The 25,122-nt window shown below is 37.8% G+C and overlaps 1 protein-coding gene across 2 annotated transcripts in view; it reads right to left on the minus strand.

Annotated features, from left to right (window-relative positions):
* The window catches only part of Tmlhe (trimethyllysine hydroxylase, epsilon), a 114,485-nt gene that overhangs the window by 9,879 nt on the left and 79,484 nt on the right, over positions 1-25,122 (minus strand). For both annotated transcript variants that reach the window (XM_038316837.1, XM_038316836.1), the window contains exons 6-7: positions 19,742-19,978; positions 597-735 (exon numbers count right to left, since the gene is read on the minus strand). In XM_038316837.1, coding sequence (XP_038172765.1) covers positions 597-735; positions 19,742-19,978 — 376 coding nt within the window. The remainder of the gene's footprint in view (positions 1-596; positions 736-19,741; positions 19,979-25,122) is intronic.

The following is a 25,122-nucleotide window of genomic DNA, read 5'->3' on the forward strand; positions in this document are numbered from 1 at the left end:
GAAAACAATCAGAACTAGAGAAAATCATAGGGAACTTAAACTAGAAGAGCTCACTGAAAGATAAAGCTTTAGATTGTTCTATTAGTTACATTTGATGAAATATTTTTCTTTTGAAGTTAAGCAAATTAAAAAGAAAATAAGATGTCTCTAACCCCATAGCAGGCTAAATAGCAATTAAAACGAAAATAGTTTATAAGCTCTGTGCACCTGAGAGCTTATATTCTTTGTGCAACTATCATTTCTTCAAAGTAAATCAGGAAATTGTGCTTTTCTATAATCCTAAGTTTATTATTTCTCAATTATGTTTTGTGTAAAGCTGAAGCTATTCTTTAGAGAAAATATCAATGCTTAAAATGGAATTATTAGGATGGAAGGATCTTAGTTAAATCCCTTCATAATTACAATAAGTGTCTGATGTTTAGAGATGACATGGTGCCTGTTTACAGATCATCAATGAATAAATGGCAGGGCCAAGAACAGTACCTAGGACATAAGAAAAAATCTTGTAATATGGTGATACATATTAAACAAGTATTATTCTTCATTGATTTTATATGGCAAGTTTATTTGATATCTTTATAGAATTTAGGGCCTACCTTTCCAGGCTTCAGTTTGACCCAAAGCTCATTTTCAGGCCTTCTCAATTCAGTTGTTAGGGTTCGGTGTGCTGTATACCAACGATGGACAACATCATAAGGAACCGTGTTGATGACAGCCCGGTCATAGTTGTTGTACCTTATATGGAATCATGAGAAATAAAGATCTCAGACACATGAAAAAGAAATTTACTGTTTTAGATAATACTGCATCTGTTCCACACTTGAAACAACAACGAATCAATACATACTCGGGAATATAGCACCAGAGACAGGAATTCTATCTACTGGTCATATTTTGTTTTTCTTTTGAGATTCTGGTGGCAGAGTAAAATTAAGTTCCGGTTGATTTTTCCCAACTTAGAATATGGTATTTTTTTTATCTGAAATGTGTTTCATGGAGAAAGTACTTATTTGTCAAAGGGCATGAAATAAAAAAAGATTTGAACTTTTTACATTAAACTAAGGAGGACAAAATAAGCTGTATGAACAAGACTATTTAACAAAACAGAATAATTCCACAAGTATTTCCTTTTGTGGGAAAAATACTAGCTATAACACAACAGACAGTTTTATTCAGAGATCTTAATGAGGACTGTCATTTATTCAACACTGGCACTTACATGAGCACTTGCCATTGCCAAGGAGTTTATTAAAAATAAATATGCAATGATGAACATAGGAGAAATGATCCCAGCTATTGGGAAGGTTATATTCTATTGAAGATGCAAGTTTATAAATACAACAAATATAAATGTGATAGCTTCAGTTAGCTACAGATGCTGTATGAAAACACAGTGACATGTATTTAAGGGTAACTGGAAAATTTGTTTTTGGGTGCTGAAGGAATTTTTGGAGAAATGACACAAGCTGGTGCCTGTATGAATAGAAATCCAGTATATGACAAGCTTAAGGAAGTGCAGACTAGGCAGAGAGAATAGCAAATACAAAGTTTTGGGTTACAATGGCACTTTATATTATGTTTACAAACCACCAGGCAGGCCATGTAATGGTGTGGAAGGTCATTCTGTCTATATGTTGCCTTTATTGGTTAATGAATAAAGAAACTGCCTTGGCCTGCTGATAGGGCAGAACTTAGGTAGGTGGGGAAGATGGAAATGAATGCTGGGAGAAGGAAGGCAGAGAGAAAGAAACCATGGAGCCACTGGAGAGAGACGTGATGAAACTCTGCTGGTAGATCACAACATCGTGGTGATGCACAGATTAATGGAGATGGGTTCAACTAAGATGTAAGAGTTAGCTGATAAGAAGCTAGAGCTAATGGGCCATGCAGTAATTTAACGAATACAGTTTCTGTGTTATTATTTTGGGTCTAAGCTAGCCAGGTGGCCAGGAACAAACAAGCAGCCCCTCATATATTTAATAAGTAAGGAGAATTATGATTGAAGAAATGAAATAGAGGAAGTAGCTAGGGGCAAGATCATATATGTAGACATGTAGGGTATGGTAAATTCTTGAAATTTATTTGCTTAGTATGAAGACCACTAAAAATCCTTAACTAAGACAATGTTTTTCTGTCCAGCTGTGGTGCACATACCTCTAATCATAGCACTAAATAGGCAGAAGCAGGTGGATCTCTTTCAGTTTGAAGTCAGCCAAGGCTACAAAGTTTTGCCCTGTCTAAAAGAAAAAGGTAATGTATTTATACATTGGATAAGGGAGATTAATTTTTACTGAAGTATGCTACATATAGAAAAACACAGAAAATAAATCTTGATGAATTTTCCTGATGGGGTGACATTCGTATCACTACTAATGAGATACCAATTATTACCGTAACACTGTAGCATTTTCTTGAGTCTCTTTCAACTCACATTCTTTCTCCTACCCAAGGGTAATTACCTTCCTGATTTCTATCACTAAACATTGTTTGTAAAAATTTTATAAAAATTGAATCATAAGGTATCTCCTCTTTTGTATATAGCATCTTTCATTTAATATTATATTCATGAAATTAATCATTTAGAAGTATTCATTATTGGTGATGTATGGAATTTAATTGCATGATCATACCATAATTTATTCATTCTGTTAATGAACATTTGAGTAGTTTCTACTTTGGAACTCAAAACTAGTGCTTCCATGAACATTCTATTATGGATCTTGGTGAATGTATGTATTCACTTTGCTTGATAGAAACTTAAGGATGGAATTTCTGGGTTATAAGGTATGTGTTGTGGAATATTAGTTTAAGATGTGTTACCCTTGTTTACATTGCAGAATATTAGTTTAATGATTCAAAGATGTGTTGTATTCTTTAATGTTGCATTTGTTTAACTCTGTAAAGCTGTGTTACTCTGCCTGCCTAAAACACCTGATTGGTTTAATAAAGAGCTAATCAGTCAATAGCTAGACAGGAGAAATAAAAAGAGAAGGAGGAAGAGGGAGGAGGGATAAAAGGAGGAGAGGAGGTTGCTAGTGGCCAACCACCCAGCTACACAGCCAGCCATGGAGTAAGAAGTAAAGAAAGACTTACAGAATAAGGTAAAAAGTCAAGAAGCAAAACACAGAAAAGACATGGATTAAATTAAGTTAGAAAAGCTTAATAGAAACAATTCAAATTAAAGCCAGACATAAGTAAGATAAGTCTGCATGCATTTATTTGGGAGCTGAGTGACAGGTCCACAAAAGAGTAAAAAACAACCAACTACATTTTGATTTTCCATAGGGCCCGAGAAAGCTTTTTTTAAAAGGACATGGCTCCTTTAAGAGTTTCTGATGTACTGTGAACCCTTGAGCAGCAAGTACATTAAGTAGGAACAAAAATCTAAGTAAAAAATGCCTGACACAATTCAGAACACTGGCATTCCAGAGCTGGGGGCCTAAATGTAGTACTGGGTCACAGATCTCCAACCGGGTTTATGAGCTTTAGGCTTGGCTTTTATGGAACTAAGAAGAGGGTGGAGCCAGTCGCCAAAGCCTTGATGGAGTTCCTAGCTGCTCCACTCAACCTTTGCTCATGAGGTCAGAAAAAAATAGAGATAAGCAGAAAAGACAGAGTCAGTATGGAAGAAAACTTAACAGTTTCCGGTATGTTTAAAAATGTGCATAGGCTTAAGAAAGAAATGAGAAAGAATATAGACAATTATAGGAAGAAATAGTTTAAAAATAATAAAGTCTTTAAAGAAAAAGTATTATAGCCGGGCGGTGGTGGCGCATGCCTTTAATCCCAGCGCTCGGGAGGCAGAGGCAGGCAGATCTCTGTGATTTCGAGGCCAGCCTGGTCTACAAGAGCTAGTTCCAGGACAGGCTCTAAAAAAAGCTGCAGAGAAACCCTGTCTCGAAAAACCAAAAAAAGAAAAAAGAAAAAAAAAAGAAAAGAAAAAGAAAAAGTATTATAAAAGAAAAAAAGTCATATAACAATGGAAAATACACAGGGAGTCTGGATGTTATATAGTGTTGTGTTGATTTTGAATTTTTTGATTGCTGATAAGCAAACAACAGCTGTTAAGAGACATGGGATTGAAAGAACAGCTGAAATAAAGCAGCCTGGATATTTTAAGAATGTCTTAACTTTAAAATGGAACTCAAAAAATTCATTGTTTAGAGAAGAGGTTTTGGTTTTTTTCCACAGTAAACGAGAGGCTGTGGATTTCTTCAGGGTTGATATAAATCAGGTTTTATGGTGGGAGGCCTCCTGAATCTTGACAGGTGATATCTATCAACAAAGTTTACAGCTGGTCTTCCCAGGATTTGGTCATTACCTCAATTTTCACAGGGACCCTAAAGATGCCTTCAGAACCTAGAGAACTGGAAGCAGTCTGGAGAACCTGATGCCCACATTACCAAGAGATAGGGTAGTTAGTTGGTTATTTGATGAGTTATTGATGTTTGTTATCATTTAGGGGAATACAGAAATATAGAAGAAAGAGATAACTTTTAATCTCAACTATTTTTTATTGGTATGGATTTTGGTATGTTGATACAAATTTAAAGTTATTTTTGTTATACTGTATATATGTTTCTACTTTTGTTTGGGGTATTGTGCTTATGCAGCTCATTTAAAAATGAAAATGTATAATTAAGAAATGAGGTTGGTAGTTAATCTATAATAATCAAACTTGTAGTCATATTAGGTATGTTTTCAAGGTCAAATAGGTATATTTTAGACAGATAGATGAAATACTTCAAAGACCTATAGAACATAGCATTTAAGATGTTTAATAGCCTAAGAATTTTCATGATAATAAGACACATCTTCTCCTGGCAGCACTAATTTACTTCATAAAAGGATGATGGACACCAAAACCAAACCAAAACAAAACAAAAAAACCCTCCATATAGAGTTTGCTTTCAATGTGGCAAGGCTAGTCATTTGGACAAGAAACTGCTTTTGCCTTGACTGTTGGTAGTATGCTGTACAGACGCCAACAAACAAGACACAGGAAAAGTGTTGAACTTGGCCAAGACAAGGTAAGAGAGTTCTTCAAGATTTGTGCTTCACAGAAGAGCCTGCTAGATAATCTGCAGGACACAGAGGTAAGCAACTGATGAACTTTGCCAATATAAGGCAGGAAACTCTTTCACATTTCCTGTTTCACTGAAAAGCCTGCCAGATATTCTAGGTCTGTAGGCCAAAGATAGATGCCACAATGTTGCAGAGGGAATTTGGGTGATTTTCCAGGAGGCCAGATGTCTCTGTTTGTAGTGATTGGGAGCTGCGGGCTGCTTTCCCGCTGCCCTGCTCCTGGTCACCTGCTAGCTTATGCCCCGAAATAACAACACACAAACTGTATTCATTTAAACACTGCCTAACCCATTAGTTTCAGCCTCTTACTCACATCTTGATTAACCCATATCTAATAATCTGTGTAGCACCACAAAGTGGTGCCTTACCAGGAAGATTCTAGCGTACGTCCATCTTGGGCCTGAGCTTCATCGCGTCTGGCTCAGAGAAGAGAGGCATGGCAACTGCCCGAGGCATCTGCCTCACTTCCTTCTTCCTGTTCTGTCTACTCCACCCACCTATGTTCTAACCTATTAGGCCAAGCAGTTTTCTTTATTAATTAACCAATGAAATCAACAGATTGATAGAAGACCTGCCTCCATCATTTCTCCCCCTATTCTCTCTGCCTGGCAGCCCTGCCTATCCCTCTCCTGCTTAGCTATTGACTGTTCAGCTCTTTATTAGACCAATCAGGTGTTTTAGACAGGCAAAGTAATACAACTTCACTGAGTTAAATAAATGCAACACAAAAGAGTGAAACACATCTTTGCATCATTAATACTCCATAGCATAAACAAGTGTAATACATCTTAAACTAATAGTCTACAACATTTTCCTTTTTTGTCTAAAAAAACCTGAAGTTTTAACTTTAACATAGTAAAACTACATACAACAAAAATAGTTATCACGTAAGAATTACATTTACAATATTTAGTCTATTTTATATTTTGGAAATTCAGAGAAAATATTCCATTATCTATTTTATTTTATTGATTCCAATGTTTTATAGCTAATTTACTTTATATAACTAAGGAAAACTATAACTCTTAACTATTTAGTCTTTAATTCCATCAGAGACCCCAGGATGTAATATTACCTAACAACAGTTGTAGTGAGAGCTGTGGGCCGCTTCCTGCCGCCCTGCTCTCGGCTGCGACCAGGAGCAGGGCAGCGGAAATGCAGCCTGCAGCTCCTCACTACAGAATGGCGCCCAGATGTGGATAACTAAATCCACCGAAAGCTTGAGAAAGCTTGGGAAAGAATAAAGCATGTTTTCTTGAAAGCAACAATTTCTCGGGTCTGCTCTGCTTGCTAGAGGCAAGAAAGCGCTCTCATATAAGAGAGGCTTCCTGACTCAGCTTTAGCTGCAAAACCCTGCAGATCTTTTAAGAGGTCCTGCCACGAAACACTTAAACGGTGTTGATGAAAAGCTGAATGCATGCTTTTCAGTTTTCAGCCTTAGCAGGAAAAAAAGCTGCTCCGTTTTAAAATGCTGGCTTTCTGGGACGTCCTGCCAGGGCAAACTCTGACTCTTTCAGACAGGCAGTCTGACTGAGTATGGTCTGTGAGTAGAATGCTGCAGCTTGCTTGCTGGCAGGGACCTTGAAATGCTATAGAGTTGTGGCAATAAACATGGCTACAGCCGGTACCTAAGCCAAGAGGCTGAAATCTCAGAGAGCTAAGGAATGGGCTGGATCTAGCTGTCGAAGCCATGGCTTTAATCCTACCTATATTGCTTGGTAAATTAAAGACTTGTGTGGTAGGAAAAAGAGAGAGATACAGTAAGGAGAAATTCAAAGACAAAGAAAACCTCTAAATGGTTTCCAGTGTGTTAAAAATATATGCAGGCTAAAGGTTAAAGTTCTTAAAAGTAAAAAAAGAAAAGAAAAAAAGGAAGTAGTTTGTTGTGGTGGTACACACCTTTAATCCCAACACTTGGGAGGCAGAGGTAGATTGACCTCTGTGACTTCAAGGTGTGGCAGGACACACCTTTAATCCCAATGCCTTGGAGGCAGAGACAGATGGATCTCTGAGAGTTCAAGGACAGCCTGGTCTACAGAATTATTCTAGGTCAAAGATATACAGAGAACATGTCTCAAAAAGCCAAAAGTTAAAAGTAAAAATAAATGAAATAGAGGTTAAAATAAAGCTGCACAAAGATGAAAAATACACAGAAAATCTTGTTACTGTGTCGGGGATCATTTTCCTAAAGGATGGATTTGTCAGGGACCATTGTCCTAAAGGATGGATTTGTCAGGGACCATAGTCCTCACAGGGATAGCAGAGGTCATTGCCCTAAGGATGTTTACTGAGAACCCGCCCCTCATCCCAACTATCTTGAGAGCTATCTGTTAATGGAACCGCCCCTTACTCCAATGTTAATGTGTCACATGCTTCGGCTTACACCAGGTGCTGGCTGATGACCTTCAGTTACCCTTGCAGAGTTCCTGCCTACCTACCTCCACCCCATTCAAGGGGTATATAAGCTGTAACTTTCACCCCAATAAACGGAGACCTTGACAATAGAATCTTGCTTGGTTTCCTTCCTCTCTCCAGCTCATGTCTTGCAGGTTAGCGCCCCTTCAGAGGACCCTGAATAGCTGACCCTGCCTGCGGGGTTACAGTGGCGCCTGAACAGGGACCCTGAAGTATGGCTATCTAACAGGACGATGAAGCACAGTCCCGGGACGAAGGAAAAATGGTCCTGACCAGCTGTGATATTCGGACAGGTCTGCAGGACGGAGGTAGGCGCAGGTTCGTTGTCGTCTATAAGACATGGGACAATCGCTTCCAAAGGAAGAGAAATTCATAGAGGAATTTCAACAGTCACTTAGGGAGAGAGGAGTAAGAGTTAAAAAAAGAGATTTAGCTGAATTCTTTTGCTTTATAGATGAAAAATGCCCTTGGTTAATTTTAACCAGCCCAGGAATTCACCCCCAGACATGGGACAAGGTAGGGAAAGATCTTAGTAAAATGTTAAAAAATGGAGACCCCGTGCTGGAGGCTGTCCTCAGTTACTGGGCTCTTATTAGAGATGTAGCATAGAGAAAGAAATGTAGAAAAGCAGGACAAAAGTTAAATAGGGTGTAAAACTTTCTAAATAAGTTATAATGGGGATAAGGAAAAAGTATTCAGTTATATATGTTAGTAACTAAAGGGTGTAAGAATGGAGCAGGAACAATGGCAGAGTTATTGAGAATCAGTAAGTGTGATAGATGTAGAATTGCAACTTGTATTGCATGCTAAATGAGTAAAAAAGGTAAAGAAAAAATGATTTTTGTGAAGAGCCACGTGCACACAGTCAGCTAACCTAACTCACCTGCAGGTAAAAGGCAAGCAGAAGCAAGAGTAAGTTTAGAGAGCAAATTTAACCTCACACAGTCTATAGAACAGAGGAGAGGATTCAAAAACTTCTAATCTTATGGCTTACAAGTTAAAATAAAAAAGATAGTTAAAAATCCGCCTGCCAGAGCTCGGGAAGGCAGTCTAACACTAACAGGCAAAGTGAGCCTGTGTCCTACTCCCTGCCGTGCGGCGCAGCTTCAGCTAAAGGAAAAAGGACAGGTTTAAATTAAGGTAGCCTCTGAAATAAGCAAGTTAAAATGCTTCTTTTCCATTTCACAATTTTGCTTGTTTGTCAAAAATCTGCTGTTTGTAGGCAGGTGAATTTGTATCCAAGGTGGATTGATTTCAGTACTGTGGCTCTGTAGTAAAGTTTAAAGTCAGAGATTGTAATGCATTCTGAAGTTCCTTGATTGTACAGGATTTTAAGATTGTTTAGGCTATCCTAAGTTTTTGTGAGTTCTGTGAGAAATGTTGCTATAATTTTTAATGGACATTTACACTGAATCTGTAGATTGCTTTCAGTGAGATTGTCATTTTTGCTGTGTTTCTTCTACTTTCCCAAGAAAATAGGAGATCTTTTTATTTTCTAATGTCTTAATTTTTTCTTAAAAGAGTTAAAGTTCTTATCATACAAGTTTTTCCATTTGTATGGCCTGCTCTTGGGTGGGAGTCGAGTTGTCTCAGCTTATGGTCCTTTCCTCCTGCCATGTGTTGCTTCAGGGTGGACTGCTGAGACTCAGGCCTCTTACTAAATTTATCGAGGGCCAGAGTTATACTCTAACAAATGATAATGGTTAAAAATAAAAAAAACATTTACCCCTTCACAAGCAGAGATGACAGGATCCAAACTTCTGTCCTGCTTGCTTAGAGTTACTCCAAGATATTTTATGGTATTTATGGCTATCTAAAAGGATGATGTCTCATCCTAGGTGTAAAAGAGATACATTTGGATTGTTTTCCGATTCTGACTATTATAAAGTAATTCTGCTGTAAGCATAGCTGAGCACATGTCCTTATGGTATGGTTGAAAAACTTTTGTATTTAGGCCCAAAAGGGGTATTGCTGAGTTTTAAGGTAGATATTTGCCTAATTTTAAAAAATAGCCATACTATGATCCAAAAGTGACTGTGCTAGTTTACACTTCCAGCAATGGAGTTTTGTCTTTACCCACATTTTCTTAAGCATAAATTGTTAATAATAATTTTTGATCTTGGTCATTTTTACAAGGATAAGATGAAATCTCAGAGTTTTGGTTTGCATTTCTCTGGCTAAAGGATGTTATGTTTGAGCTTTTTTTTTAAGTGTCTCTCAGTCACTTTTAAGTTTGTCTGTTGTGAGTTTTCAGTTTGTCTGTAACAAATATTTTTATTCGATTAATTTTTTAATAACTAATTTCCTGAGTTATTCATATATTTTTGAAATGGGTTTATGATAAGGAAAAATCTTTTCCCATTCTATAGGCTGATATTATGTTTGTTATACTAAAGTTTCTCAATTCAGGAGATATAATTTATTGTTTCTCCCAATGTTTGTGCCACTGAGGCTGTGTTTAAGATGTGGCAAAGTGTACTTCTAATTTTTTCTCTGTGAGGTTCAATGTAATTTTTATATGTTGAGGCCTTTGACTCTTTTAAACTTGAGTTTTGTACATGGAGATGGATGTGGATCTATTTTTATTCTTCTACATGTTGATCATTAGTTAAAATACTTTCTTTTTTCCATTTTCCTATCTGCTAGGCAGACTTGCAACTTAAGAGGAGGATAGCTTACAAACTTTTAATACAATGGTTAAAGCCCTCGTTATAATATTCTTATGGGAGACTTTGAGCCAATAGGTAAAATTCTTACAAAAAAACAATGAGCCAATTTCCAATAGAGAGCTTATAAAAGCTGCCTAACAGGTACCCACACAGGTAAAGTATACAATAATGTACCAATACAGTATATTAATTATGATTCAGCTATGGCAAGTGTGTATTAAATGTAAAACTTATTCTACAACAGTTTTATGAAAGAGCAAAATGCTGCTTTTGGGTAAACCTTCCCAGTTTTGCCAGTTAAGATATTAAAGTCTTAAATTAGAGGCAGAAGCCACACTTATAAGGGTAGAAGAAGCTTTCTCCCAGCAAGGCTTAGGATATTTTGATCCTGAAAAATTCCTTTATCTATTGACATTTGCCACTGATTATTATGCCATCAGGCAAGAGGAGCAGCCGCTTCTTTGGATACATGTGCCTGCTACCTCATCCAAGGTTTTGCCCTCCTATCCCTTTTTAGTGAACCAGGTTTTGTTCTTAGGTATCAAGGCTGCGGTTCGATACTTTGGCAGTGACTCAGATGCTATTGTCACCCCATATTCGGGAGATCAGATAGCCTGGCTACAACAAAGACATGATGAATGGGCCGTGCTACTTGCTGGGTTTCAGGGAAAGTTTGATACCCACATGCCAGGAAACAGGCTTATCCAATTTCTTAATATTACACCTTTTACATTTTTAAAGAATACGCTTGCAGCCCATTCTAAATGCCTTACTTGTGTTTATGCCTCAACCTTGTGTCTTAGATTTGGTATAGCTAGAGAACAAGCCAGACAAATTGTTAAAAATTGCAAGAATTGTGTGACATTTTTACCTGAACCTCATCTGGGAGTCAACCCTTGGGGCCTGATCCCAGGGAAACTATGGCAAATGGATGTTACTCATGTCCCCTCCTTTGGTAAACTTAAATATGTTCATGTTATTATTGATACTTATAGTGGCTTCCTGCATGCATCTGCTCAGACGGGGGAAACAACTAAACAGGTCGTTGCTCACTTATTTAAGACTGACAATGGACCTGGCTATACTAGACAAAAATTTAAGCAATTCTGTGCCCAGTTAAATCTAAAACATTGTACTGGTATTCCCTACAATCCACAAGGCCAGGGCATTGTTGAACGTGCCAATCAAACTCTTAAGCATACCATCTCTAAATTAATGGCACAAGAGACCCTTTATCCCATAAAAGGCAATGCCAAGACAATATTGGCCCATGCTCTCTTTGTGCTCAATTTCCTAACTTTGGACAATCAAGGGCAGTCCGCTGCTGACAGATTGTGGCACCCTTCTACCCAATCTACTTATGCACAAGCCCTACGGAAGGAACCCCTGTTGGGAGTCTGGGCTGGCCCTGACCCTATGCTTATTTGGGGAAAAGGCCATGCATGTATTTATGATACCAAGGCTCTTTGAAAGCAACTTAAAAAGTTACAAACAGATCCTGATGTGAACAGATCTGACATGATAACATCAAGCTGATCTTTACTAATGCAAAGTTAAAAAAAACCCTTGCAATGCATTATAAGAAAAACCCGACCTATATATATTTGGGGTCGAGGATATGTTTGTGCCTTGTTTCACAGAAAGAAAATAAAGCTGGACCTGATGATTTCATAGCTGTGGACACCCCATGGAGGAGTTCGAGGAGAGAGTTGGAGGAGAATCCTTATCCAGTCTTCCCTGCCCCCATGGAGAGAAGTGCCTGATAGCAGGACCTGCTAAGCCACTCTACACGTCCTGCCTCCAGAGATTCAGCTGAGATAATTGCCAAGGTGTGCTTCAGGTAGCTGAATCCAGCTCACCCCACCCAGGAATCCCACCTGCCCTGAAGCACAAATGCTGAGCTGCTTCCAGACCCGAGACACAGACACAGAAGCCCTGCTGAGATGACCTGACCATTGGTGACTACAGTTTTCTGCAGTTTGAATTCTGTTTGCTTTGGAGCTAAGATGCAGCCTAAACATCTGACTGTTTTAATCTTTGGGACACAAACTCATTTTGATTAAAATCTTAACTCCTCTTCACTTAAGAAGGGGAAAGAGCAGGATTTTAACTGTTGCTCAGAGACTGGAACTGATGGTGTTTTGATGTAACAATGTCTGTCACTGTACTCTTACTGAAATTGGCCTAATGATATTTGTAACTGCTTATAGATGTTGGGAAAAGTTTGACACACCCTGTAAAATGTTTGGGTTTAATGCATATGTTAAAAATTTTAGATTTTGCCACATAAAACCCAGAGATATGTGTGCCTGTCCATGATAGGCATGCACACCAGCAAAAAGGGTGTGAGGCAAAGCACTGCAGGGAGAGGACCATGCGTTCTGTCTCTCTACTCTTATTACAGACCCCAAACCCTTTAGACCTTGGAATCCCTGGAAAAAAAAATTTTGGCAAGCAGCACTCATAATCTTATGTTGGAGTAGGCACTTAGGAAGAAATATATACCATAGGTCAGACTACAAGGTGAATATTGGGTTTGGAAGGTGCCCTTTCTTCTTGTCCAGAGATGGAGTCATTGGTGTCCAAATTATATCTTTTATACCTTTTGCTTTAGAAGCTCCTCGCAGTCTTTTCATTAATAGTCCACACAGAGGCCCAATGAAGGGAATATTGTGGAACCCTCCCCTGAACAGCACATCATACAGAGGCCGTACAGGCCAGCTCAACATGGCATGATGTCAGGGGATGAGGATTGCCCTCCACATAGCCTAAGACAGGGACCCTGCAGTCAAAGACCTGCTTACTTTGGTCTTGCTAGATACCTTTTTGAGAAGCTTCAAGGACGAGCAGCTGATGGTGGGACCACCCCCAACCTAAGACAGGGCCCTGGGAACCCTATGGTGGGTAATGGGGATAAAAACCTGGTCCCCACTAGACCTAAGATGAGCCCTCATCGCAGGCCATCATTAATGGCCAAAATAAAAATTATATAATTAAGACACCCCTCTGTTCCCAGGAGAGGATAGGAGACTCCACTCGAGAGAAGGGTCCTCCTTTCCCCAGTCCCTTCTCCTATAGGTCTGACTACGTGGTTAGATTCTGACCTGTGTTCTCCACTTATTAGCTGCCTTCCTTAATAAAAGGAAGGGGGATTTGTCGGGGACCATTTTCCTAAAGGATGGATTTGTCAGGGACCATTGTCCTAAAGGATGGATTTGTCAGGGACCATAGTCCTTACAGGGATAGCAGAGGTCATTGCCCTAAGGATGTTTACTGAGAACCCGCCCCTCATCCCAACTATCTTGAGAGCTATCTGTTAATGGAACCGCCCCTTACTCCAATGTTAATGTGTCACATGCTTCGGCTTACACCAGGCTGATGACCTTCAGTTACCCTGGCAGAGTTCCTGCCTACCTACCTCCACCCCATTCAAGGGGTATATAAGCTGTAACTTTCACCCCAATAAACAGAGACCTTGACAATAGAATCTTGCTTGGTTTCCTTCCTCTCTCCAGCTCATGTCTTGCAGGTTAGCGCCCCTTCAGAGGACCCTGAATAGCTGACCCTGCCGGCGGGGTTAATACTGTATGCTATTATGCTCTCTTTGAATTTTTTGACTGCTGAGGAAGGAGCAACAGCTGCTAAAAGATATTTGTTTATAAATGCTGCTGAATTAATCCAACATAGATATTTTGAAAATACCTTGACTTCAGAATTTGGATCTAAGGATATGATACTTTGGAAAAGAAGTTCTTCTTTTGTTTTCACAGAGGATGAGACCCTGTGGATTGCTTCTATCCCAATATGGTATGATAGACCACGCCCTCCTGAAAGGTTGCTGTGAACACCCTCAAAAAATCACTTCACTCAACTGCCAACTGAGATGAACCTGGCACACAGGTTACACCATGAAAGATCTGATTAACAGCGTCCCCATTCAGCAGGAAGCAGTTTGGAGAGAAATAACTACGTCCATATTCCCAAATATTGTTTATAAATGTTCTTTTACATTTAAAGGGGGATATGATATAGAGATGAATAATTTGCATTGATATGGATTTTGCTTTAGTGATTTAAATTTAAGGTCAATTTCGTTATATGTGTATGTATTTCTGATATTGATTAAGGTATTGTGATTGTTTAGTTCATTTAAAAATGTCATATATAATCAGGAAATATAGGTTGCCAATGAATAATCATCGATAATAGTCAAGTTTGTAGTCATGTTAGATTTTCTAGATATATAGAGATATATTTCAGTTAGATGGGCATTCCTAATATCTTTCAAAGACTATAGAATATGGCATTTAAATGTTTTAATAACTTAGGGCTTTTCATGACAATGAGACACGTCTGCTCCTGGCAGCACCAATCTACTTCGAGAGGAAGATGGGCATCGAAGAGGCTACTTATGGAGTTTGATAGCCATTTGGGCAAGAAACTGCTCTTGCCTGGACTATTGCATAAACTGGACACAGAGAACCCGCAGAGAGAGGACTGCTGAACTTGCCTAAAGGTGAGATGATCTTTCGGGGTTCCTGATTCATGAAAGAGTCTGCGAGACATTCTGCAGGACACAGCAGATACTGACTGAACAGCCTTTGAAATTTCCTGCTTCATGGAAATGTCTGCTGGAAACTATGGGCCTGAAGGTTGAAGATGGATGCCCCAACGGTACAGAGGAACTTTGGGTGACTGCCCAGGCAGCGAGTTGTCTCTGTCATTTCTCGAGTTTGGAAGTTGCTTATTTCTTGTTTACTTAGGTAATATTATATCCTTCTGGAGTCTTTGATGGAGTTGAAGAAGAATAAATAGATAGTTATAGTTTTCCTTAGTTATGATAAAAGATAAAGTAGATATAGATATTGTAACTGTAATTCTTGCATGATAACTGTTTTGTTATATGTAATTTTACTATGTTAAAGTTAAAGCCTTTCCTTTTTGTTTAAACAGAAAAAGGGGAAATGATAGAGGCGGGTCTTCTATCAATCTGTTGATTTCATTGGTTAATTAATAAAGAAAACTGCTTGGCCTAATAGGTTAGAACATAGGTGGGTGGAGTAGACAGAACAGGAAGAAGGAAGTGAGGCAGATGCCTCGGGCAGTCGCCATGCCTCTCTTCTCTGAGCCAGACACTATGAAGCTCAGGCCCAAGATGGACGTATGCTAGAATCTTCCTGGTAAGGCACCACTTCGTGGTGCTACACAGATTATTAGATATGGGTTAATCAAGATGTGAGTAAGAGGCTGAAACTAATGGGTCAGGGCATAAGCTAGCAGGTGACCAGGAGCAGGGCAGCGGGAATGCAGCCTGCAGCTCCTCACTACAGGAGAAAGAATAAAAGAGATCAAAAAGTAAGAAAAGTAGGACAGGAGAATGCCAGGGGCCTGCCACCCAGCCACACAACCAGCCATGGAATAAAAAGGAAAGAAAGACATATAGAATATTGAAGATAAAAGCCCAGAGGCAAAAGGTAGATGGGATAATTTTTAAAAAGCTGGCTAGAACTTCATATGCTAAGGCTAGGTATTCATAAGCAAAAATAAGTCTCCATGTATCTATTTGGAAGCAGGGTGGAGGGCCCCCATAGAGTTAAAAACACTACCTTTTACTACAGGTATGTATTATATTGTCAGATTTTAGCAGACACTACTAAAAAGTCTTTCTTTCAAAGAGAAATAATGGTTCTCTTCTGGATATCACATGGCATTTCTTAGTTTTAGTACACAGCATAAACAGAACCAATATTCGTTTTTCCTTACGTGTTAAATAAGCACCTGTTTAGCAGATCTCACAGAACTACTATCAGAGTACCAAATGACAGACCATAATGAATAGTGCTTCTTCTCAGGTTTTTAGGAGCCATGCCCATATGAGGCAGACAGTGAGGTAGTGTGGGACAATGGTCTATATTCTGTCAATTATATTTTAATAAAACGCTGATTGGCCAATAGCCAGGCAAAACGTATAGGCAGGACAACCAGACAGAAAGTAGAGGCGAGTCAATGAGAACAGAATTCTGGGAAGGAGGAAGTCCTAATTGGCAGTGGCAGTCTTGACCCAGTCACAGAAGAAGCAAGATGTGACTGCTTCACCAAATAAGGTACCAAGCCATGTGGCTAACATAGGCAAGAATAATGGGCTAATATAATTTATAAAAGTTAATAAGAAGTCTGAGCTACTAGGCCAATCACTTTATAACTAAAGTAGACCTCTTGTGACTTTGGAACTTAACGACTGTGGGAACCAGGCAGGACAGAAACCTCAGACAACAGTGAGGAAACAGTCTTCAACAGGGTATTGGCACTTAATATTATTTCTAGAGATATCGGTCCTATATAGTTGGTAGCTGTATACATACTATTTTATTGACTTATTTCTCTTCTTATTAGCCACCTTTTACACATAAGACAACTGAAACTTGGAAAGAATAAATCCATCACAGCTTACTATTTTAGGTAATTGGATCTCTTTAACATTTTATTTGTTGATAGTACTGTGCAGATAGAATTATCTAATTCCTGTTAACATTTACTCATAAGGCTATCCTAAAAAGTATCTATAACAGTAGTTAAAATTAATACAACTGACAGCACCAAGTACTGGTAAGGAATTGGAGCAGATGCAACATTCATCCTTTCTATATGAAGATGTAAAATGGTACAACTAATTTGGCAAAACATTGTTTACTAAAACTAAACATCCTTGGACTCTGACATATCTATGCTATCTTGTAATGCTTAACACTGATTATCAACTTGATAGACTCTAGAACCACCTAAGAGATAAACCTTTGGGAAAGTCTCTGAGGGTGTTTCTGGAGAGGTGTAACTGAGTATGGAGTCCCCACCTTGAATGTGGGTGGCACCAATTCATGGGCCAGAGCTCTGGATTAAATACAAAATAAAAAGTGCACTGAACACCAGCATTCATATCTCTATTCCCTGACTGTGGCTTGTAATCTTTACCTCACTCTCTAACTATGAACCAGAATAAACCCTTCCTTCCCTGAATTGCTTTTTTAGGTATTTTGTCAGAGCAATGAGAAAAGTAATTATTACATATCTCTATGAATTCATTTAATTGAAATGAAAATATATATTCACAAAAGTATTTATGGAAAATTTTATAGCAATTTCAATCATAATGAAATCAAACTAGAAACAATGTAGATATATTTTTTATATATTATTTATATCTTATTATTTAAACCAACCAAACAGTGGCTTCCTTTGCGGGTATATATGCAGGGTTTGACTGGACAATAGAAAGGTACTTCCTCTATTAAAGATAATATTTTATATATTGATATAGATTCATGACACAGAAGTATATTCATATTCATTTCTCAAACCTCTATAAGTTTATATTTAACATTTTAAAACATCACTATATGTATATTTCACTTGAAAATGGACAGGTATAGAACCTTATTGAACTCTATTTTATATAAATGTTGAAGTATTTTAGTGGGAGATATATTCATATCTGTAATATACCTTAAAATGGTTCAAAAAACATGATCAACTGGTGGGTGCATAGATGGTGTTTTAGTTAAGAGTTTCTTTTGCTACGGTGAAACACTATGACCAAAACAACTTGGGGAGGAAAGATTTTATTTAGCTTACACTTCCACATTGTAGCTCATCAACAAAGGAAGTTAGGGCAGAAATTCAAACAGGGCAGGAACCTGGGCACAGGAGCTGAAGCTAGAGGCCTTAGAAGAGTGCTTGTTACTGGCTTGCTCCTCCTCATGGCTTGTTCAGCCTGCTTTCTTATAGATACCAGGACTACCAGCTCAGGGGTGGCAACACCCACAATGGGCTGGATCCTCCCACATCAATCATTAGTTAAGAAAATGCCCTACAGCAGGATCTTATGGAGGTATTTTCTCAGCTGAGGTTCCCTCCTCCTGGATGACTTCTAACTTGTGTCAAGTTGACATCAAAATGAACCACAATAGATGGATAGAGAAATAGAAGGTTCCATGATAAAACAAAAATAGTAATATCTTAATGGTAGGATGTAGGTGGAAGGCTAAGGTTTTCCCACTCTAAATGATTTTAGTTTTTTAATTTGTTAAGGTGTTCATAACAAAATGTTGGACATCTTATTTTGTGTAGTAGGTATACAAGAGATGATTGAGGGAGTATTTCTGGGAAGAACTTATCCAAGAAAAGTGACTTACTATTGACATAATTCCTTCTGCCTTCCAGGGTAAAGAATAGAAATGGCAACTTATTTTTAACAATGTGTATGGCTGGTATTATTATTGAAACCCAAAAACTCATGACAAACAGGTTAAATGATTTGGTCAAAGCTGCAAAGCATTGAATGATAGGATTTTACCTTTCCTGTACTACATCATTACCTTTTGCAGTTCTTTTCAAGCTGCCTCTGTATTCCATATCTCCTTCCTTATTTTTATTACCATTTGGTATAATACATATTTACTTTATAAAAATAAAAGAGGTTATTCTATTAGAATGGGAATTATATGACAGTCATGTATTTTCTCACAGTTATAACTCTGGTGTCAAAAATAGTGCCTGTGTCTTTGGAGATACTCAAGAAATGTTTGTGGAAGAACAATGCCCTGTAGATGTTAGCTTAAATAAATTAAAATAACATAAAAATTTTTGGCTGCAACATAGAAAAAAACTTAAAATCTAAAGAAACATAACATATCTTGGGCTGAATTTGTATAGAAACTTGAGCTGTATAAGTTGAAGCTACAATAGTAAGAAGGGGACAGAACATGCAAAATTGTGTAAGTTATGAGAATAACTTGGGTTTTTCAAAAGATACTAAGTGGATGAAGGACTTTTCACAAGAGAATGATAAAGTAAGTAAGATTTGTATTTCAAAAAATTACTTTAGGGCCTGTAAGATGGCTCAGCAGGTAAAGGCACTTGCTGTACAAATATACAAACATATACATATTATACAATATATTTTAGATGCATTATATTTATACATTATATATTTACACACACAAGGCCTGAGTTTGATTTATTGGTCCAATTCTGAGAGAACCAAGCCCTGAAAAATGTTCCTGTGACTTTCACACATTTGCAATGGTATATATACCTTTGCATGTTCTCACACATAAATATACACCCACAATAATAAATAAAATTTTAAAAGATTTCTCTAGCTACAGCACATAAAACGGATAGAAGGTGGGTAAGGGTGAAATCAATGGCACTGTGTAAAGGTGATGGTGGTCTCACACGAAAAGTAGATAGAAAGTACTGGGTACTTTGTGGAAAAATTTTTAGTTAACCTGGTTAGATTGGTTGCATAGTGTGAGGGAGATGGACTTGTTGAAGGTGGCTTTTAGTTTTTGCTTTGGGCAATTTTGTGGATATATCATCCAATGAAACATGAGCAAATATGTAGAGAGGTGAGCTTAAGGTGTGTGGAGCTTCTGAACTAGATTTTGAATATGATGCACTGTATGTTCTACAAGACAGTCAAATGATAATTCCAAGAGATAGGTGGATACATTAGTTAAGAACTTAATATATAATAAATATATCACATGGGGGAACAGTTGTTTGGTACTCACCTGATCAAATAGAGCTCTTTATTCCAAGGGTAGATATTTAAGATTGGCCCGATTCCAATCATGTGGTTGTGACATTCTCCAACATTTTCAATATATTCATGCTTCAATGGCACTTTGCTGAGGAGTTCAAATTCCTCAGGTGCTTTTTGAAGTACTTGTTGTGCTGCATAGAATCCATCCACTAACAGTGTCCTGCCACCTGTTCCTTCATGCTTAAGACAATGAAAAACTTGAATGCTAAAGAAAGCAAAACAAATTCTTTTGTTCAGTGGATAAAAGAAAACATATTAAAATTATAGTATATTACTATCTGAAATGATTACTAAACCTAATTATGTAATTTTAATGAAGAAAAAACCCATTTCCTAATTGTTTGTCCTTCATAGAAAGTTGTACTGTTTTTACTCTTAAATAATATTGAAAATGAAACATGCCCCCGGCAATGCTGAAGCATGTGTGGGCAGCCTGTTTATACTGGGTTTCATGGTCTGAGTTGATGATCATGACTGACCAGGTCTCTTCCTCAAGGAATAGTTTCCACTGAGATATGAACTCAGATCACTGATTCAAAGTCTAGAGTATTAACCATTACTATGCATTTATCCCAAAGATGTATAATATATTACATATACACACATATATATATGCCAGGAAAGACATGGGAATATAGATATAAACAAAATATAGTCTCTGTTTTGAAGAATTTTATAATGTAGTAAGAAGAGAAGAAACTACTACAAATAACATTTAAACAAAAAAAGTTTTACACAAGATGTAACGATCTACATAAGAAATATATGTACTTTAGTAAGGTGTTGTATAAAGAAATGTTTTTGAGTGACAAAGGGAATAGCTTTGCCTAGTCTTAAATAATGAACAGGAATTGAACTGCTGTGTGGGAACACCTTCTGTGTATGTGCTGCTTTTATTGAAGGAATAAAGATGTTTCAGCCAGTGGCTTAGCAGAATAGGGCAAAGGATGAATTCCAAGCAGATAGAAGAGAAAATAAAGTGGAGTCAGGGAGAAGTCATGTAGCCACTGTAGGAGACAGACATCCCTGCGGGAACTGTGGCGGTAAGGCGTGACTTTGTGGTGATTCACAGATTAATGGAGATAGGTGAGTTTAGAATATGAGAGCTAGCTAGAAATATGCTTAAGCTATTGGCCAGACAGTATTACAAATAATATAGTTTCTGTGTGATTACTTTGGGTCTGGACAGCTGGGAATGAATGAACAACCTCCATCAACAGAACTGAAATGATATTGAATCATAGAGAAAGGACCCTAGGAAGAGGCAAACCATAACCAAATATGGTGCTGTAAATCAACAAGGCATATTCAAGGAAAACAGTTTGAAGTACCTGTTGTCATAGCATAGACAACCAAAGAATTCTCTTAAATTGTCAAATATTGGCATTTTTTAAAAGTTTAGTGTGGCTGGCAAGATTGCTCATCAGGTAAATGTACTTGCCTCTGAGCCTGATGACCTGAGTTTGATCCTTAGAAACCATGCACTATGTGGTGGTTTGAAAGAAAATGGCCCCCAAAGGGAGTGGTACTATTAGGAAGTGTGGTATTGTTGGAGGAAGTGTGTCACTATGGGTGTGAGCTTTGAGTTGTCTTTTGCTCAAACTTCCCTCAGTGTGACTTTCAGTTGAATTCCTGTTCCCTTCTGGTCAAGATGTAGCATTCTGAGCTCCAGCACCATGTCTGCTTGCATGCCTCCATGCTTGTCACCATGATGATAATGGACTGAACCTCTGAAACTCTAAGCAAGCCACCCCAATTAAAGGTTTTCTTTATAACAGTTGCTGTAGTCATGGAGTCTCTTCACAGCAATAGCAACCATAATTAAGATATAGTACAAGGAGATAATTGACTCCCACAGGTTATCTTTTCACATACCTTTGTGTGCACTGGCACACAAACCCAAATACCCCCATCACACAAAGAAGTAAAACTAAAAAAAAGATTTTGTTTTAAGGTGTAGCTCAGTTGGTAGAATACCTACCTACTATACAAAAGCCCAGGGATTAATCCCCAGCATCAGTAAGATTGATGTGTGATGACATATGCTTGTAATCCCAGAATTTAAGAGGGGCATTCTTGTCAGCTACATGGTGAATTTGAAGCCAATCTGGGATACATAGGACCCTGCCTAAACAAAACAAAACAAAACAACCACCAACCAAACTCCACCTTTCCTTAATGAAATCTCAATTTTGTTATTTTGCTTTATAGAAAAAAATAATTTAAAACATTGATTGTGCCAATAGTACTAAAGTCTGTTGGGAATAAAGGTGATAAAAATAACTTAGAAAACCATGTATAGTTTGAAGTATAGAGAGGAATTAAGATCAACTCTAAGTTTCTAACTTGGGAAACCTTAAAGGTGATAGTGCTCTTTGGAATACTGATAGACACGTAATAAGATGATAATGAAGGTTTGAAGAAGTTATTGGAATAATTGAAACATGTATATCTGAATATGTTAACTGAAAAAAGTTCCGGAAGGTGACTATTAATTGAAATATTCAAGTAGAATTTTGAAATTCATGAGGAGAAATAAATTAATAGTATTTATATCCTGCTATTACTCTCTTTAGTGTCCATCACTCTATGTCCTCCTCTCTACTTCTCTGGTTACTTCAGACATTATATAGTCATAGCTGAAGATTTGGAGATAAGAGCCACAGATATGAGAAAACATATGGTGTCTATCTTTCTGAGTCTTGGTCACCCCACTCAATATAATATTTCTTAATACTATCCGTTTACCTACACATTTCATGAATTCATTTTTCTTTACAGTTAAATAGTATTCTACTGTGTACATGTACCACATTTTCATTACCCATTCTTTGGTCGAAGGACATTTATGCTGTTTCTACTTCCTAACTATTGTGAATAGAGCAGCCATGAACATGACTGAGTAATTATTTGTGGAATAGAATGTTGAGTCCTTTGGACATATACCAAGGTGGAGTGTAACTAGATCCTATGATAGATTTACATTTAGCTTTTACAGGATTCTCCACACTGATTCCAGAAGGGTTGGAACAGTTTGCAATTTCACCAAGAGTGAATAAGGGTTCTTTCCCCTCAGCATTTGTTGTGTTTTGTTTTGTTTTGTTGACCTTGGCTATTCAGGTTGGAGTAAGATAAAATCTCAAAGTTTTTTTTTAAAAAAATCACATCTCCTCTGGTTAGTTTTATGCCAACTTGACACAACCTACAGTGGTTTGAGAAGAGCAAATCTGAACTGAAAAAAATCTTTCATAAGATTAGTCTGTAGGCAAACCTGTGGGGCATTTTATTGATTAAGGACTAATGTGGGAGGGGCAAGACCACTGTGGATAGTGCTACTCTAGGGTAAATGGTTCTAGAGAGTATAAGAAAATAAACTGAGAAAACCAGGTGATGGAGGAGAGTTATCTGTCTATGTTTCTTTCATTGGTTAATTAATAAAGAAAACTGCCTTGGCCCTTTAAGAGACAGAAAATTAGGTAGGTGGAGTAGACAGAACAGAATTGTGGGAACAAGGAAGTAGAGTGGGGGAGATGCTTCAGGCAGTCTCCATAGTGAGTCTCCATGCTTCTCCTCTCCGAGATGGACGCAGGTTAAGATCTCTCCTGGTAAGCCACACCTCGTGGTGCTACCCAGATTACTAAATATGGGTTAAAGGAAGATGTGAGAATTAGCCAATAAGAGGCTGAAACTATGGGCCAGGCAGTGTTTTAAAAGAATACAGTTTCCGTGTAATTATTTTGGGTGTAAAGCTAGCCGGTGGCCGGGTGGCGGGACACAGCCCCGCCGCTTCACACTACAATCAGGAGGAGCAAGCCAGTAAGTAGCATTCATCTATGGCCTCCTCATCAGTTCCTGCTTCCAGGTCCTTGTATTGTATTGAGTTCCCACTCTAATTTCCCTTGATAGTGAACTATAAGCTGTACGATGAAATAAACTCATCTTCAAGTTACTTTTGGTCATGGTGTTTTATAAGAACATTAGAAACCTTAAGACAGAGTACAAACAGTTTTTGAAATATTTTTTAACCACTTTTATTTCTTCTTTTGCAAATCTCTGTTCAGATCCATTGTCCCACCCCCTTTAAAACTTGGGTTCTTTGTTTTATTGACTGTTTTCTGAATTATTTACATATTCTAGATATTAATCATCTGTTATATGTATAGCTGGTAAAATTTTGCATTTCTTTTTCACTTGATTTTTCTCTAGCTGTGCATAAGCTTTTTAGTTTTATGAATTCCCACTTGTCAATTGTTGACCTTAATTTCTGGGCAAATGGAGTCCTATTCAGAAATCTCTTTTCTACACCTATATCTCATAGAGTATTGCCTATGTTTTCTTCTAGAGGTTTCATGATGGAGGATTTTCATTGGCTAATAAACAAACTGCCTTGGCTTTTTGATAGGGCAAGATTTAGATAGGTGGAGTAGACAGAACAAGAAAAAGGAAGTGAGGTAGATGGCTCAGACAATTGCCCCGCCTCTCCTCTCTGGGGCAGACCACCGTGCCTCTCCTCAGGGAGAGAGATGTGATGAAGCCAGCCACCAGGTCAGATGTGCTGAATCTTTCCCGGTAAGACACTAGTCGTGGTGTTACACAGATTATTAGATATGGGTTAAAGCAAGAGATGTGAGAATTAGACAATAAGAGGCTAGAAATAATGGGCCAGGCAGTGTTTTAAATGAATACAGTTTCTGTGTAATTATTTTGGGTAAAGCAAGCCGGGTGGCGGGACACAGCCCCGCCATTCCATCTACAGTTTCAGGTTTCACATTAAGGTTTTTGTTCCATTTATAATTTGTTTTTTCTTGTTGTTTTCAGCAAGATAGTAGATATGTATCTAGGGGAATAGCAAGGTGCAAGTGATTTAAAGAGGAAAATGGGGTAAAATGGGAGGGAGGTTTAATCGTGGAGTGGGGAAGGCGATCAATACAGAAAGAGAGGGTAAAATAACAAGGATGTATAAAACATTCATTAATTATCTAATACCAAATGATCAGCCCTGAAAACATATATATATATATATATATATATATATATATATATATATATATATATGTAACATTAACAGACTAAGAAACTTGTATTTAGGAAGATACATGAATATACACATATGCATGCTACAACAACTAATAAAAAAAGAGGTCATGAATTTGAAAGAAGGCATAAAGGGGTATATGGGTAGGGGTTAGAGAGAGGAAAGGGTAGGGAGAAATGTTATTTAAAAAAGGCCATAAGGAACAACACTTCTATTTATTCACCTATAGCAATTTGTTTACTCACATATAGCTATACACACACATACAAACACACAAGTTATCTCATTTGGGATAACAATATTCCTCCCAAGAG

This window comes from Arvicola amphibius, chromosome X, assembly GCF_903992535.2.
Source record: "Arvicola amphibius chromosome X, mArvAmp1.2, whole genome shotgun sequence".
Classification (NCBI taxonomy): domain Eukaryota; kingdom Metazoa; phylum Chordata; class Mammalia; order Rodentia; family Cricetidae; genus Arvicola; species Arvicola amphibius.